This window comes from Dendrobium catenatum, unplaced genomic scaffold (assembly GCF_001605985.2).
Source record: "Dendrobium catenatum unplaced genomic scaffold, ASM160598v2 fragScaff_scaffold_414, whole genome shotgun sequence".
Lineage (NCBI taxonomy): Eukaryota > Viridiplantae > Streptophyta > Magnoliopsida > Asparagales > Orchidaceae > Dendrobium > Dendrobium catenatum.
This window is the reverse complement of record NW_021318876.1, coordinates 1,789,276-1,804,208: the sequence shown is the minus strand read 5'-3', so window position 1 is coordinate 1,804,208 and position 14,933 is coordinate 1,789,276. Positions and strand designations below refer to the sequence as shown.

Here is a 14,933-nt window from a genome sequence, read left to right as displayed (position 1 = left end):
TATAAAAACAACCCTTCACCTTTATATCAACTTCTCTTTTAATAGAAACAGATCAATATCAATTGTGAAGAAAGTTTATGTCAATTATAAAGAAACATATATAGCGTATACATAGACCTCCCGAGCTAAGAAAGATGCAGAACAAGCGAGCCATCTTAAAATGCATAATACCCTTTAAAATGGTAGCGTCCATACTAAGGAACTGATGATAATCCTCGTGAAAATTTTTATAGAATGCAGATCCTCAATGAATAAATTAAACAAAAAATATAGGCTTTAGATGAATCGGCATACCTGCAATAAGATCCAGAGAAATACACTAGGAAGCTTGTACCAGTTCACTCTTTCTTCCAGTATCAAAATAGGGCTCTGAAGGATATACAAAAAGAGTAGTTGCTGCAAGCGAAGGATTCATTGCAGCTGAGTACCTCACTGAAGTCACAGTGACAATTGGAAGATGCTGCAAGCCTGAAACCAGTGGCAGAAGCTTATAGCTGATTATGTGCTCCGATTTTGGAAGAATGAAGACTGAATCAGTGTGACGACCAGTAAAAACAAAACTCTGGGAGTCCCCTAATGTGTAATTTATCTCCTGAAGTAGGCTTGTGTTGTTGTGAACTTTGATGTAAAATGAGAAAGGAAATCCAAGAACAGCATGGGGAGGGCAATCAAGACTCACAACCAGTGTCGGCGTCTCGACACTTACGCCGGGCAAATCTTGTTTCGTAAGGACAACGTTAGAATGCCTGCCGGGATTGGAATCTCTCACCCATTTAAGATGAACTGTGCCGATCTCAATATTTGGTGAATTAGCTTGTGGTGTCACGGAAAAAACCTGTTTGAATTCCTCACCCGGAACAATAAGGGGAGGACCAAAAGAAACACTGCCGCTTTGCTGCACAGAGCAAGAGCATTCTGGATCTTGATTGCCATCTGGTTCAATGGACAATGATACCAAGCGTAACGGAATCTCGCTGCAATTTCTAGCACTCACCATGAGAATAGTTCGCTCGTTCAGCGGCAATCTCATCTTGCGATGAACATCTGGTAATGCTGTGACTCTGGGAAGAAGTAAAGCTTCCCTGCGAAAAGGCATCATGAAGCGATGAGAAATAGTGAATGGGATTTTACCTTCAATCTGCAAGCTCCTGTGCACGTTAATTCTCTGTGAATTGGTTTCTGTGTTTGGCAGATAACCAAGTGAAACATAAAGCATAACAGATTTGGGTCTGTTCCATTTTATTTCCAGTCGGCAGGACCATGATTGCCCAGCACCCAAGAATGGGACGGAGACCACTCCAAACGACTGCTGTATTTTCCTAATGTCATCAGAATTTGATTGGGAATCATCTTCAAATGCCCCAGAAACACAGAGAAGTTCTACATGGTGGTCGTCTAAGGAAAATGGCTCTGTATCCCTTGGACTCATTAGCATCCCACCACCTTTTGCATCCACGAGGTTAATCTTAAGTTCAGCAGAATGAATAGCATGACCTTTGGAGATGACAGAGACGGGAACTATGAAGCTCTCCCCAACCAATGCAGGGCTTGATGCACTCAACGTGAGTTCTACTTGAGGCTCGGGTTCTTCCACCTGAATATACTTTTGGCCAGAAAATGAGACTATGGGGTCTTTAGAAGGAAAATTCTCCATCAGATCCTCAAATTTCCACAGGGCCAAACCTTCCATTGAAGCAGGACTCTCAGGCCTGCAGCAGAAAGTGAACAGATGCCCCACCATAACATTTACTGACACGCACTCAAGTTTTCCACTTTGTCCTACATAATAACATTCGAAGATCTTAGATCTATGAAAATTCATTTCTGTTTCTGGATTACAATTTCAAGCATAAAATTTCAGGTACACTAGCATAGCACCTGCCATGGTAGTAACCGCAGAATCTAATTATCTAAATTTTCAAAAATAGCTAGCTTGCAGAAGAATAAGTAAAGGCCAAAAAGAAAGATTAGTAAGTACCAGAACTTATCTCAAATGTCATCCTCAACCACTTGTTGGTAGTCAATATAAGAGATGGAATTGATTTTAAATGGGTATCATGGTTTTCTTCCTTGACCTCTTTGGTAAAGAATTCTTCATCATTGACTACTTTAAAATTACAGCTGGGCTGATTGAATTGAATTTCCAACTGATCGATCTCCACTGGATGAGGCAGTTGTGATAGTATAGACACAGTTATGAGTGCCGATAAGCCTGGCTTCATAGTCTGACTGTGAAAAGCAACAGAAGTGAGGAACGCCATCCTAAGTGGATTTACTAGATCAACAGTAAGACTTGTAGGCTGGTCATCTTGTATGATAAGGCCACTGCTTAGTTCACTTGCGTGTCCCTTTAGGAGGCTGAAAACTTCCTGCTGTATTGTCTCCCTCTGTGAAAGAGTAGGAGGGCCAGCAGGGCCATACGCCCTTTTACCATCTAAAGTTTCTACTCCACTGCTAGAAAATACAGGCAAGGTCGCCATCTCAAGGGAGTACTGGATAAAATCTTTCACTGAAACAAGCCTCCAGGAACATTCCCTCAAGTAACCCAAAGTTTCCCATAACAAAGTGATCCAACCTTCTTGCCTGTAAAGGCCCGTAACACCATCAAATAACTGCTTCGCATTATCAAAATCCCCTGCAGTAAAATATTCCCTAGCCATTCTATGACTGCAATAAGCAGCAGATCTTGGAGCATTAAGCCTGTGAAATGACTCACAAGATCTTCTAAGTGACGCAATGATGTCACGTGAATCTTGAGACCTTGGGTGACCTGCATCTGAAAGGCTGGACATAACGGTCAGAAGTATCAGTATCTACATGGAACACTATAATTTTTTTGAAAAATAAACGCGAGAGAAACTTACAGCTGAACTTCTGTCGTACTTCCATGCTCAAATAAGCTGGCATATAGGCCAACAACAGAAGAAGGCAACACGGAGTCTGGACTTTCCTCAATCATATTTCCTACATCAGTGTGCTCTTCATAATCATAAAGTGATACTGGCAAAACAATTTATCCCAGAAATAATGTGATGTTCACTGTCCAAAAATAAATAAATTGACGGAATAGAAGACCAAGGAGATTTCCAGGTTTGGGCACTAAACATACATTATAAACCTGTTAGGAAACAATTGTACATCTCAAGTATTTCCTATCAATCTTCGGTAAACAGCGAGAATTCTACACAAAAATTCACACAAAATCACGAAAACAGTAGATAATTTGTATTATTTGATGAAATAGAAATGGAAAATAGCAAGATACAGTTGATCATCAATTCAAGAATCGAGAGGAGGATCAATCTCTCCCAAATCTCTAGATGCCGCTAGAGCCCAAAAAAATCTAAACCTAAGAGATCTCAAATTCAGCCCAAATTCAATATGCCCTAACCATATGAAAACAAACTATTTGGTGCATACAATTCAAAAGGAAATCTCTAAACAGCCCCTACTTTTAAATTTCCCTCCCAACTCATTTCAAAAACCTTCCTAAACAGATCTGCCAGAACTAGACGGTCGGCTCCTGCGTACAGGAGGCGAAACTCTCCACTTGTTTTGCACGAGCCAGTCCTGTATGGACCGTCTGGACCGGTCCAATGGATTGGTTTAACAAAACCATCCATGCATCAAATACACATCCTACACATAAAGTTATAGGATTTTTTTTGTGGGAAAACCATTCCAAACCTTTCTTGAAAACACCAAATGTTTTAAACTAAAATAAGACGCTCTCCATAGCCCCTCAAACAGTAAAGAGGAAATGCACCCAAAAATTACAAGCAGCTCAATTGAAGATTAGCACATTAACGATTTCTTGCCTTTTAACTCTCCAGCAATTTGCCAAAATTATTTCTTTAAGGCTCTTTTAATCTTTATATTGACATTAAGGGTACAACTGCAAAATGATATCAAGCTGTCTACCTCCATATTTATTCATTTACCATAAGTAACTATTTCAGTATTGTTTTGAGATCTAATCTGTTGTGATATTTTCCCCCTTTCATCAGGGTCGGGTTCGACCCGAACCCGACGGGTTGACCCGAATTGACACCCCTATTCCTCTTCTCAAATGAAACGCGTTCCTATTATTTTCATTCATCTTTTGCTAATTGTTCGGCTTGATCTTCATATAGAGTAATTAGTAATCCTTGTTATAAGCAATAAATCTTAAAAGAGTAAAATATCTCGAAAGATGTGCACTTCCTTCACATACACAGACTAAACACAAATTGTCAGCGCTCTTACTGTAAAGGGATCTTGGGCCAGTTATTCTTGAACCGTAGGCTTGATAAAAAAAACCCTTCTAGCCTGACAACATCAATGGAATTAGCATCACAAGGAGCATTCCGAAGAGGAAATGGAGATTTTCAATGTCTTACAAAAAAATTCAAAACAATTCCCCAACTAATATGACCCTTAAAAACAGCACTGAAATTATCAGTGATAGTCAACATTGTGATTCATGCTCAAGAAATCCGTGCATAATGTGGCTCAAACAAGACTATGCTCATCCAAACTTCTAGTGGTTCAAGGCCCACAGATATGCGTTGACCAAGCCATGAACCGTGATTTAGCACATTCCATAACACTTATCTCATACGCACTTAGTGCAAAATAGGCTATCCAATTTGAATCAACATCAAATGACATGTGGACCACCACAAATGTTAGATGCATCATAACTCAAATATCCACCTTTTGATTGCCCAGAAACCAAAATTCCCCACAAGCTGGGCAATTCAATCAAAGTCAAATCATAAAGACAAATTGACTCATCTATCCATTCTATGATTTTTCAAAGAACCAAAATGCCCTTCATCAAAGGTTTACAAGTGACTCCTAAGAGAACACACACACACAAAAACTGTTCTAGAATGTTACGAATTACTTCCTAGTTTAACAAGGCTAATTGCCTAATCCATGCATCATAGGATGATAAACTCAAAGCATTTGAAAAGCAATTATTAAAAAGCTTAACCCAATACAGAAACAATAGGCAACTTGGTCAAGAATTTTTTTCTATAAAAAGGCAATCATTTGAAAAGTCGGAATAGAAGGGTGTACATTGCATTAAACCAATATAATAGTTGAAAGCATAAAGTTTGAATATGATAAAGTTTGAATATGAAAATTAAATCTTGTAACATAAAAAGCTAACTATTCCACAAGTAGAGATTTCAAACCTCATAATAGAAATCAAGTTACAGCTCCCACTGCTGTCTCATGCGCAAAATTGGGAAGAAAGATTGTTTGGAATAGTTGTAGTATTTATCTTTAACAGCTCTGATAATATGGTAATTTAAATATTAACAAGCAAAGGTGTGAAGGCACAGGATTATGCTCCCTGCTTTACACACAAAGACAGTCTTAAACATCCTAAAGTATAAAGAAGAAAGGCACTATGCTGATATTTCCAATCCGAGCAACAAGAAGCTTCATCTTGAGATTTGACAAAAGTACAGCAGCCTAAACATCCATATGCCAGAGAAAGATAGCATCATTGATATCTCCTACCGAAGCAGCAAAAAGCTTCACTAGTGATTTATTAAGGCATTAATAATTCAATCGTTCAATTCTCGCTGAAATGAAAGTGAGAGCAGGATAAAGTTCCTAGACTCTCCTTGTTCTATGACAAAATTTAAAATTGTGCAATTGAGTATTGAGATTTTTTTTTCCTGTATGCCCAGGCACAAGACTCAAGGTATTTTTATGTGAAAGCCTCAAAATTAAATCATTAAATTCAGGGAAAAATATAAAATAATAATTAACATGTTAACAACAAAATAAGATGTCGAAATAAAATCATAAAAAGTCAAAGTGTGCATAAGGCTATAAACAATACTAAATAAATAATCTCCCAATTGAATATATAAAAGCAATCTAAGGTAATAATATATGAATACTCAAAAGTCATCTCCACTCTTATCATTTAAAGGGTTTTCGTTAGAATTATCATTATAATAAATTGCTTCCTTCCTCATACTAAAAACAAGGAAATGAGTCTCCTGCAACACGAGGAGAGGTGTTGGAGGAGAAGTGGAGAACCAATGGCAACATCGTACCAATGATGATGACAATAGGATTGAGTGCAAGCATGAGGGTCATGCAGTGTGCATCATGCGATTATGAGTTTAAGGTCAGGTTGCTCTTCTAAAGTTTGGTGTGGTTAGTGTGTGTGTTTGTATATATATATATATATATTAAAGCTTTAAAATTAATCTACAGGAAGCTCCCGCCTACAAAATTTACAACCATGACTCCATGGATTGAACTCGTCTCAGGCTAGTAGCAACTTCTACCAATGGGGCTCACTATCTATTCCCGAGGAATTGCTGTCTGACATCAGGGACTTCTGTCTGTTCCTAGGGTCTTGTTTTCAAACTCACTTTATATGCCAAGTCCATAAGACCCGCCTAAAAAATCGCCCAAGGTACTCGCCAGAATTAGGGGTCACGTATACACCATCTAGCTAGTCCACGTATCAATGTCAGTTTGCATTGGCGGCCATATCATGTACTTTTTTTTTGTTTATTCTACTTGTAGCCTTTCATAGTCTTTTTAACCCTATGAATATGCATATTCTGGAATACATGTTGTGGGGATTAACTTAATAAATATTATTGCTTTCTACTTACTTTCATGCTTTCCTCACTTGGTTTTTTAGCTCCAACCCGCTAAAGGACTATTAAGGCTGGATATTATCCACAAACAAATTTAAATCCAACATCCTCTAAACTAGTGATTAGAATACAGACACAATGTGAAGAGTAGCAAAATTAGGAGTTGAAGGGACAAAAACTACACCATCCTCCATGAATTGATAGAGATGGATTGAATCACTAAGCTGATCCAAGACGCACTAAGCCGAGTTCAAAAAAATTCCCAAAGGTAGAGTACCCCAAAAGGGTCATCTAACTTGGCAGCTCGCCGAAGGACGGTTGAGGCCAAGGTGCTAACTTTAATCCCCAATGTTTACCATAGCCACAACCACACTAGTGACGAAGAGTAGAATACTCCGCCCAAGCGAGTGAGGAGGGATCATAAACTAACTAATGCATTCTCTAGGGAGTTTGCAAAGGCAAAGCTACCCATCAAGTGCAAAATGCCTCACTTAGAATTGTACCGGGGAAGGTCAAACCCCACTGACCAAGTGGCATATCTCAAGCCAATGACGTCACAACGGACATCAACGTGCATTGATGGCTTGGTTTTTCTTAACCACCTTTAAGGAATTCATCCTTCAATAGTTTTCTAACCTACCGTCGGGTGTCATCACCTCATTCTCTAAATTCAAGAGAAGGTTTGTCACAGTTTGCGAGCATTCAAATGCCACTTAAAAACTCACAAGCTCTGCTAAAAATGAGACAAGAGCGGCTAGTTGTTGAGAAACTTCATCATTAGATTCCAAAAGGAGATGCTAGGGTTAAAGATCTAGAGCCCGCAATAGCATAGTCTTTTAGATATAATTGCAATCTTGAAGGGCACAAATGCTGGCCAAGCTGTTGGAACTCACCAACAACTATATCAACTCAGAGGAGTATAATATGTGGTTGAGACTTCGGCCACTTGCCCAAGGAGCTAGCCATAATAAGGCTTGATTGACATCAAAGTTGTGAGCATGATAGGAGTCGCCCAAGAACCGTAAGGCTGATAGAACGCCGTGTGTACTATAAAACTGGTGCCATCCTTGTCATTAGAAGGCGCCCATATTGGGAAGACCGTTAAAAATTGCAGAGCTCCTTGCTTTGTAAGTGGAAGAGCACCCTGTACTACTTGCCTATATAGGGATGAAGGCGCGTAGCCCATTCATAAGTACCCAACCATCACTTCCTTGTAGGTGTTTATGGTTGAGCTATTGGATGTTATTTGAAACAAGGAGTTCTTTAAGCACCAATGCCAATGAAGGCAAGTGAACATATAAGGGACACCTCTAAACACTATGCATTCCCCAAGGAGCACGAGCGTGACACGAGAGAATGAAGGCATCTTTGAGGCCCAATGGAAGACCTAATAAAGGCAGGAAAGTTGAATGAGTTCATCCTGGTTGACCCATGCAAGCTAGCAGGGAAGGCACCTGTACAAGATCAAGGGAACGAGCTTGTTTCGGCTCACATAATCCACATCGCATGGTTTGTGGCCACCATCCTAGGGGGAGAAAGTTTAGGATAATCACAAGAGGCAAGAGCCTCAAGAGGCCTCACACAGGAGGTTAATGTGACCACCACCTTGTGAATGCCAATGACTGAGATTCCCCCAATCACCTTTTCCAAAGCAGACAAGCTGTAGAGTGGGAACTCCTTCAATGATGCCATGGTAGTCATGGTATTGGCCGCCAAATGTTAGATGATTAGTAGCATCACCCTCATCGATATAAGGAGTTCAATTAGTATAATTTTCAAATATATTTTTGATAAAATGAATTCGCTTGATTATCAACTCACCTCCACCGCAGGCCCACTATATGGTTTCTCAAGCAAGAGATAAGAGGCCAAAGGCTTGATCACCCTACCTGCCACCTGGGTGGTTTCTCAAGCAAGAGGCAAGAGATCAAAGGTGTGATCACCCTACCTTCCACTTAGGGTGAGGGTGAGCACCAATATATAGCGATGGCTGACTTCATAATCATGGATGCACTTACCGCCTACAATACGATCTTGAGGTACCCACTCTTAAATACTCTCATGGCGGTTGTCTCAACATATCATGGTTGTTAAGCTCTCGGCTAGAGGCCATAAAATCATAGTGAGGGGTGACCTTCATGTAGTCAAAGGCCTACTACCTGAAGGCTGCATAAAAGTTAGTGACATCACTAGAGAAGGTATTACATCTCAAAATAGAGAGATGACCCGAATTGCAGACCACCAAGGCAGTGGATGAGGTCCTCACAATAGAAGATGACTAAGAGAGAACCTTGTGAATAAGCTTATCTTTTAGTCTAACATGCCGTGATGAACTTTTCCAAGAACTTAGAGATGATCTTAATGTCTATGCTTGGATAGTGGTTGAGATCCATAGAGTAGAAATTGAAGTCGCCATTCACAAACTTAATGTCAAGACTCAAGAGGGAAGCTCAGCACATCAAGCGAAAAACAAGGAAGACTACAACCATCTTAATCGAACCCATCAAGCAAGAAGTTTGCAAGATCCTAGATGCCTCAAGGCATACACCTTGGTTAAAAAAGGCACAAGCCTCACCATTGACAATGAGGAGCAAGCCTTGAGGCATTTTTTGCGCGCCTCAAATAGAGGCGCATCTTAAGACATGATGATGTGAAACTAAATGCGATAGACAAGAATTGCTTGTTAGAAATTAATAACTTGTGAACTTGCGTTGCTAATTTAAAACAAATGCATTCCAAGATAGATCGTAAAAAATTTCCATGGAAGAACTAAGCAACGTCAATCAATTACCTTAGAAGCGACACGAATGGATAAGTAATAAAACAAATGGCTCTTAACAAAAATCCAAGGCTTAAGATATAGATCCTTCACCTTGAAGTCCCTCACTTCACTCTTGAATTCACTTGGTTAGCGGAAGAAGATGGCGCACAAACTCAACGATGCCACTATCACACAAGTGACGCCGAGAAGACTAGTCGCCAGGGAAGAAGCCGGATTTGGGGAAGATGGTGGACACCCATTGATGATCCAATCGTCGGCCGGAAGTTGTTCGTCGATGACGTCAACGAGGGTGGGAAGGATACGGTTCAAGTAATCCTCGACAGTGTGGTCGAAGCCGAACCCAACATCAAAGAATGGCAAACGGACGACGTTGATATCTCCTTGAAAGTCATACGCAAATCCGTGATCCAATTCTGGATCCTCCATTCATGTTTGTAATAACTGGAGAAGAGAAGAGGGAGGGGGAGGGGAGGTGGAAGTAACGGTTTGGGGAAGAGAGGGGTTGGCCATGAGCTAGAGGGAGAGGGAAGGATTTAGAAAACTAAAAATAATTTCAACTTCAATTGGTTTTGGAGGGAGATTAATTTGAAATTTCAAATTAATTCAATAATGACTAGGGATTTTAATGGAGGAGATAGTAAGGGGCTGATTTGGTGGGGCTTTAATATCATTTGGGAGAGAGAAGAAAAGAGGAGTGGCCGGCCATATGGGGAGGAGAGAGAGGGGTTTGGAGTTAAGCATGTGGGGACCACAAGGGGTTAATTAATTCTATTCAAATCTGAATTTTAATTTCAGAATTGATTGAATTTAAAACAACTCCCAAATTTGAATTAGAATGAGAGGGAAAATAGTTTGAATTTCAAATAGGGTGCAACTCCTTTAAATGTCTTTCCTAAACAGACAAAGCTTAATTAAGAAAGCCAATTAAGAAAGGAGAATTTGAAATTTGAAAAGGAAGAGGGCCAAGAGAGGGCCGGCGGCAAGGAGGGTGGCCACGGGTGGGGCTTGGACCCGGCGGCTGGCGGAAGGGAGCTGGGAGGGCCGCTAGTGGCTAGACCGGCCAAGGGAGGCCGGCGGTGGAGTGGGTGGGGTGGGAAATTTTGGGGAGGAAGGGAATTTTCGGCTAAGTAGGGGAAGAAGGGATTGGTTAGGGAAAAGAAAGTTATCAAACTACAAACCTTGAACAACACTTCCACAGGAACTCACAAAGAGATCCACAATACTATCTCCTCAAGAACTCACAAAGAGATCTTGGGAAATTTCATGAACTCACAAAGAGATCAACAAGAGAAAGAAATTTTCATTCATCAATAATCCCCTTCATACAATGCATGAGGCCTCCTATAAATAGGCCAAAATGAAACTAAAACTAAAAGACATAAATGCCCTCGGGGCTACAATATCAAATCACCACCCATAAGGGTAAAATAGTAAAACTGAAGAATAAACAAACTACTACATAAAATGACTCAAAATATAAACTCCTGATCGTGGTCGTCGATCTCCGGTGGTACACGTGTCAAAATCACTGACGATGTCCTCATCACATGAACCATTAATCAATGGTAGCATATAAATGGGTCCAAATAAGAATGAGCACGTGATAAGAAAACAATGATAAGCACATAGTCGCATAACAGTAGAAACTCTCGTACCTAAAGTCTAGCGATAAACATGTGAGTAAGATAAGCATGGCCAGTAATAACCTCAAATCGTGAAACACATATAACATGAACCAATGGAAACCATATACTAGCATACCTGTGAATCAAGGAATCCATAATTAACAAAAATCATGAGCCAACCTGCAACCAATTGATCAATCAAATTTTTTATCAAACGAACTAAACCATGAAAATCAAAGAAAACATCATGCACTCATAAATGGTCATCATCATTAGGATGTTTGAACAGATTAATCTAAAATACAAGCAAAACTAAAAAATAAAAAGTTGCCAAATAACTAAAGCAACAATCTTGCTAATTCTCTTGTCTCAACGCACAAGACTTGCATTTCCAAGGAGTATTAACTCTCAAATATCCATCAAAACCACTCCACAGTCTAGCATAACAATCATTCAATAAATAATTTCTGAAGTAATACAAAAATATAAATCTCATGCCAAACTTTTTTAATCAACGAGATATTTTCAAAGTTTTTAAGGACAACAATTGAAAATTGATAAAATAACTCCAAGCATAAAAAATAAGAAGACTACCTCTACAAATAACCTTAAGTATGGATAACAAAGAAAGTCTATACATAACAAAGATGCTAGCTACACCAAAACCTAGCTGATCGAAAGTCAGCATACCATTCTATCAGGTATTACCAAGTTATAATAGAAATTTTCAACAACATAATACCTACATCAGGTAAATTTTTCAATTGCACACTCATCCAAAATCACATATACATGATATATGACAATTTATAACCATCAATCACAAATTCAAACAACCAAGTACCAAACCATACTATACCATTATAATAATCTATAATATAACATCATGGCATTTCAAAGAAGTTAAATCTAATTACATCCATGTCGCTTATCCACCAAAAATATAAATAAATGTTTAATTAGTAAAACATTCATCTCAAAAGGCTCTAAGCTACATAAGTGCATTGACATTAAAAAAGCTTCACACAACTCAAGCCAAATAACTACAACATTTCAAAATAAGAAATATAATGTAAGGTCTCACTTTTCTTATTTGGCTTGCTTAACAATCACTTACTGCACTTCCTACTCTTTAGAGCCTGTATAAGCAGACCAAGTTTGAAAGTATAAACATGCATACGGGTGACTTTTTCACTCAATAGGCGGCTTAGTCATAAATGGCACATGCCTTCCGATATAAAGAAAATAATAATATTCATGAAATAAATGTATCAATGATTACAAAGGAGTCACAAATATCAAAATGGACTTAGAGAAAAGATACATCAGAAACAACTATGGACATTATAAGTCTAAAATCAAGTATATCCAAATCACTCAAATGAATTGAGTTAAAATAGAATTACATAATTTAATGACAGAATAGTATGAATCAATAACAAAATGTCTGAGCAATGGTCCTCCTAGACAAAAAGTCAAATATTCATGTGTATCATGTTCATAAGTTCAAATAGTTACATGTAGAGAGTCAGCTTATTGGATATACCCAATTGCACTACAGGGAAAAAGTTTGAAGACCCTTATGCGACACATTGATCCCTACACCACAAAATAAAAGGAATCGGTCAAACTCGAGCTTAAAAGAAAACATCGCCCTGCTAGAAACTACATCACGTCATATCATATCACTGAACAACACACCCTCCACCTATGTTGCAAGGCAATAGATACAAACATATACTAAGAGTAAAGTTTTGACACAATCAACATTATTTCAAGAATTCAACATGCCACAATGTTAAAGTTAATAATATGATTTTGAGTAATTCATATGTTAATTTGAGAGTATGCAAATTATAAAAATTCAACATATAGCATGGATATCAAATTTAAATCATAATAGTTCAATGAAACAAATTAAAAACTCCCAATGCCATCAAAAACTAATAGTGAGACAATGCTCCAAATTAGGTAATAAATAATATTAAAAGCATACATTAGGATTCAAGGAAATAATTGTTATAAAATGATTATGCCACCCATCAACAAAAGAGACATGCTCGAAACTTAGCCTTCATGGCTCCCACAACTCCAAAGACTCTCTGCTCCTATTTAAGGCCACTAAACAGCAAACACAATTAAACTTAAGAACTAATCCCAACAACAAGAAAAACAATAACTAATAACAAACTACTCAATTAATATTTTATTATTATTAATTAATTCTTAAAAATTTTCCAAATTTTATTAAATATTCTCAAATTTAGAAACTCATCTCTAAGCATGGAAAAAATCCAAATTCTTCAATATTTTGTGACTTTTCATCAACTAAGCTAATTATACCAAAACGACAAATTTGGGAGTGAATTAGGAAAACATCTACTCACAATAATTTGTTGTAATTGATCTCAAAAATCAACCATAATTAATCCATCCCGGATGCAAGAGCACATATGCATAATGTAATTCAATTTAAATTCCAATTTGGCTAAATCCATACATTTGGAGGAATCTAAGGTCATCTCCAACCAAAAAACTCAATTTTTACTCCAAAATACAGTAACTCGTCTCCAACATAATTTCATTTTCTAACACAAAAAAAAGAATATTCATGATATATTCTTTCTCATACTTAAAACTAAAATTAATAGCCTAATTTTCGGATTTTTTTTTAAAAAAGCTTGTGAACAGTGCAAACGCTGTTCACCCTAACGTGAATGGCGGGTGTTTTGGCGATCGGATAGAGCAAACGACTGTAAGGCGTTCAGCTGGAGATGATCTAACTTATACCAATTTCAGTAAAATTGATCAAAGGAAAAAAATAGATAACAAGATCTAATGGATGCCGAAATCTAAATATATTCGATTCAACTAATTACTCGGAAATTATAATTTTGTTTCTAGTCTAGGGTTTTCAAGGCTCATTAAGAAACATCATGATAATTCCATGAGGAGTCCATTCTCCACCAACTTCCTCACAGGAGATTCGACTAGCAGTGCCCAACTAACCATCACAAACAGAGTAGAAAAACCAATACAAAATGGGGGGAGGTACCTAATAGTTCGAGCTTCGATCTCCCCTGTCTTTGGCGATCGCCTCCCCTTCGTCATTTCCTGAGCTCAATCTTTTCCGACCTCGCTCGTTAACTCGCGCCGTCTGCCTCTGTCTCTCTCTCTCTCTCTCTCTCTCTCCGTATCGCTTAACGCCTCTACGGCGAACACTGCCGCAGAGGTCTCAGCAGGGATGTAACTGAGCAACTCGTGAATCGGTTCGGGACCCGGGTAATGAGCTAGGTGATCTTGTTCTGACTGTAATGACCTTATTCTTTAAAAAACAATTAACAAAAAGAACTAAAATTATAAATTATAAATATAAACTTTTCAAAAATGTTGTTTATTTTTATATTTTTTTTATCTCAAGTAGGGGTGCAACCGAATTAAGTAGAGCTCGAGCCAGGCCTGGCTCGAGCTCGACTCACAACCCAAATCCTGAGCTCGAACTCTAGTCAAGCTCAAAAGGCAAGCTAGAGCCCGACTTGCCACTGAAAACGAGCTCTTCAAGCGGCTCAATTCCACGATTCACACACAAATGGCAGCCGCAAATGTGGTTCGCACACGCATCATCTCTTTTGCCCTTCGCACGCGGTTTGCATGTGTTTTGCTCGCTTCCAATTTCGCATCCGTGTCAACACGTGCTTCGGTGGTTTGCACGTTGTATGCACTTCTGCTTTTGGTTCTCACATGCTTCAACCTTCCGCATCTAAGCCCGCTGTTGATTGTAACCGTTTATTCCACCGACAAAACCCACGACTCAACCGCTCATTCACCGACTTACCTATGATCGGAAACGACGATTCAACCACCGACATACTCACGACATAAAACACTCTCCCATTCGGACGGTTA

The 14,933-nt window shown here is 38.7% G+C and overlaps 1 protein-coding gene across 12 annotated transcripts; it reads right to left on the bottom strand.

Moving 5' to 3' along the window:
* LOC110093085 (trafficking protein particle complex subunit 11) lies at positions 1 to 14,293 on the bottom strand. 12 transcript variants are annotated; one of them, XM_028694204.1, is made up of 7 exons: positions 14,083 to 14,292; positions 12,546 to 12,626; positions 11,164 to 11,207; positions 3,110 to 3,181; positions 2,865 to 3,000; positions 1,979 to 2,784; positions 1 to 1,779 (listed from the first exon to the last, which is right to left on the bottom strand). In XM_028694204.1, exons 5-7 carry the CDS (start codon positions 2,957 to 2,959, stop codon positions 320 to 322), a joined length of 2,361 nt encoding a protein of 786 aa, XP_028550037.1. In that variant the 5' UTR covers positions 2,960 to 3,000; positions 3,110 to 3,181; positions 11,164 to 11,207; positions 12,546 to 12,626; positions 14,083 to 14,292; the 3' UTR covers positions 1 to 319. The 12 variants fall into 12 exon arrangements, with proteins under 12 accessions (XP_028550037.1, XP_028550038.1, XP_028550040.1 ...); XM_028694205.1 differs by having other exon boundaries at positions 12,574 to 12,626; XM_028694207.1 differs by lacking the exon at positions 12,546 to 12,626 and having other exon boundaries at positions 2,865 to 2,964; positions 14,083 to 14,293.
* Between the last annotated feature and the right edge of the window lie 640 nt (positions 14,294 to 14,933).

Bases quoted from the DNA above. Each gene is read 5' to 3' on its own strand.
- LOC110093085 (XM_028694207.1), bottom strand. From the start codon at position 2,959: ATGATTGAGGAAAGTCCAGACTCCGTGTTGCCTTCTTCTGTTGTTGGC. The intron at 2,785-2,864 runs GTAAGTTTCTCT...CGTTATGTCCAG, and splicing joins AGTACGACAGAAGTTCAGCT to CCTTTCAGATGCAGGTCACC. The intron at 1,780-1,978 runs GTACTTACTAAT...GTTATTATGTAG, and splicing joins GACATTTGAGATAAGTTCTG to GACAAAGTGGAAAACTTGAG.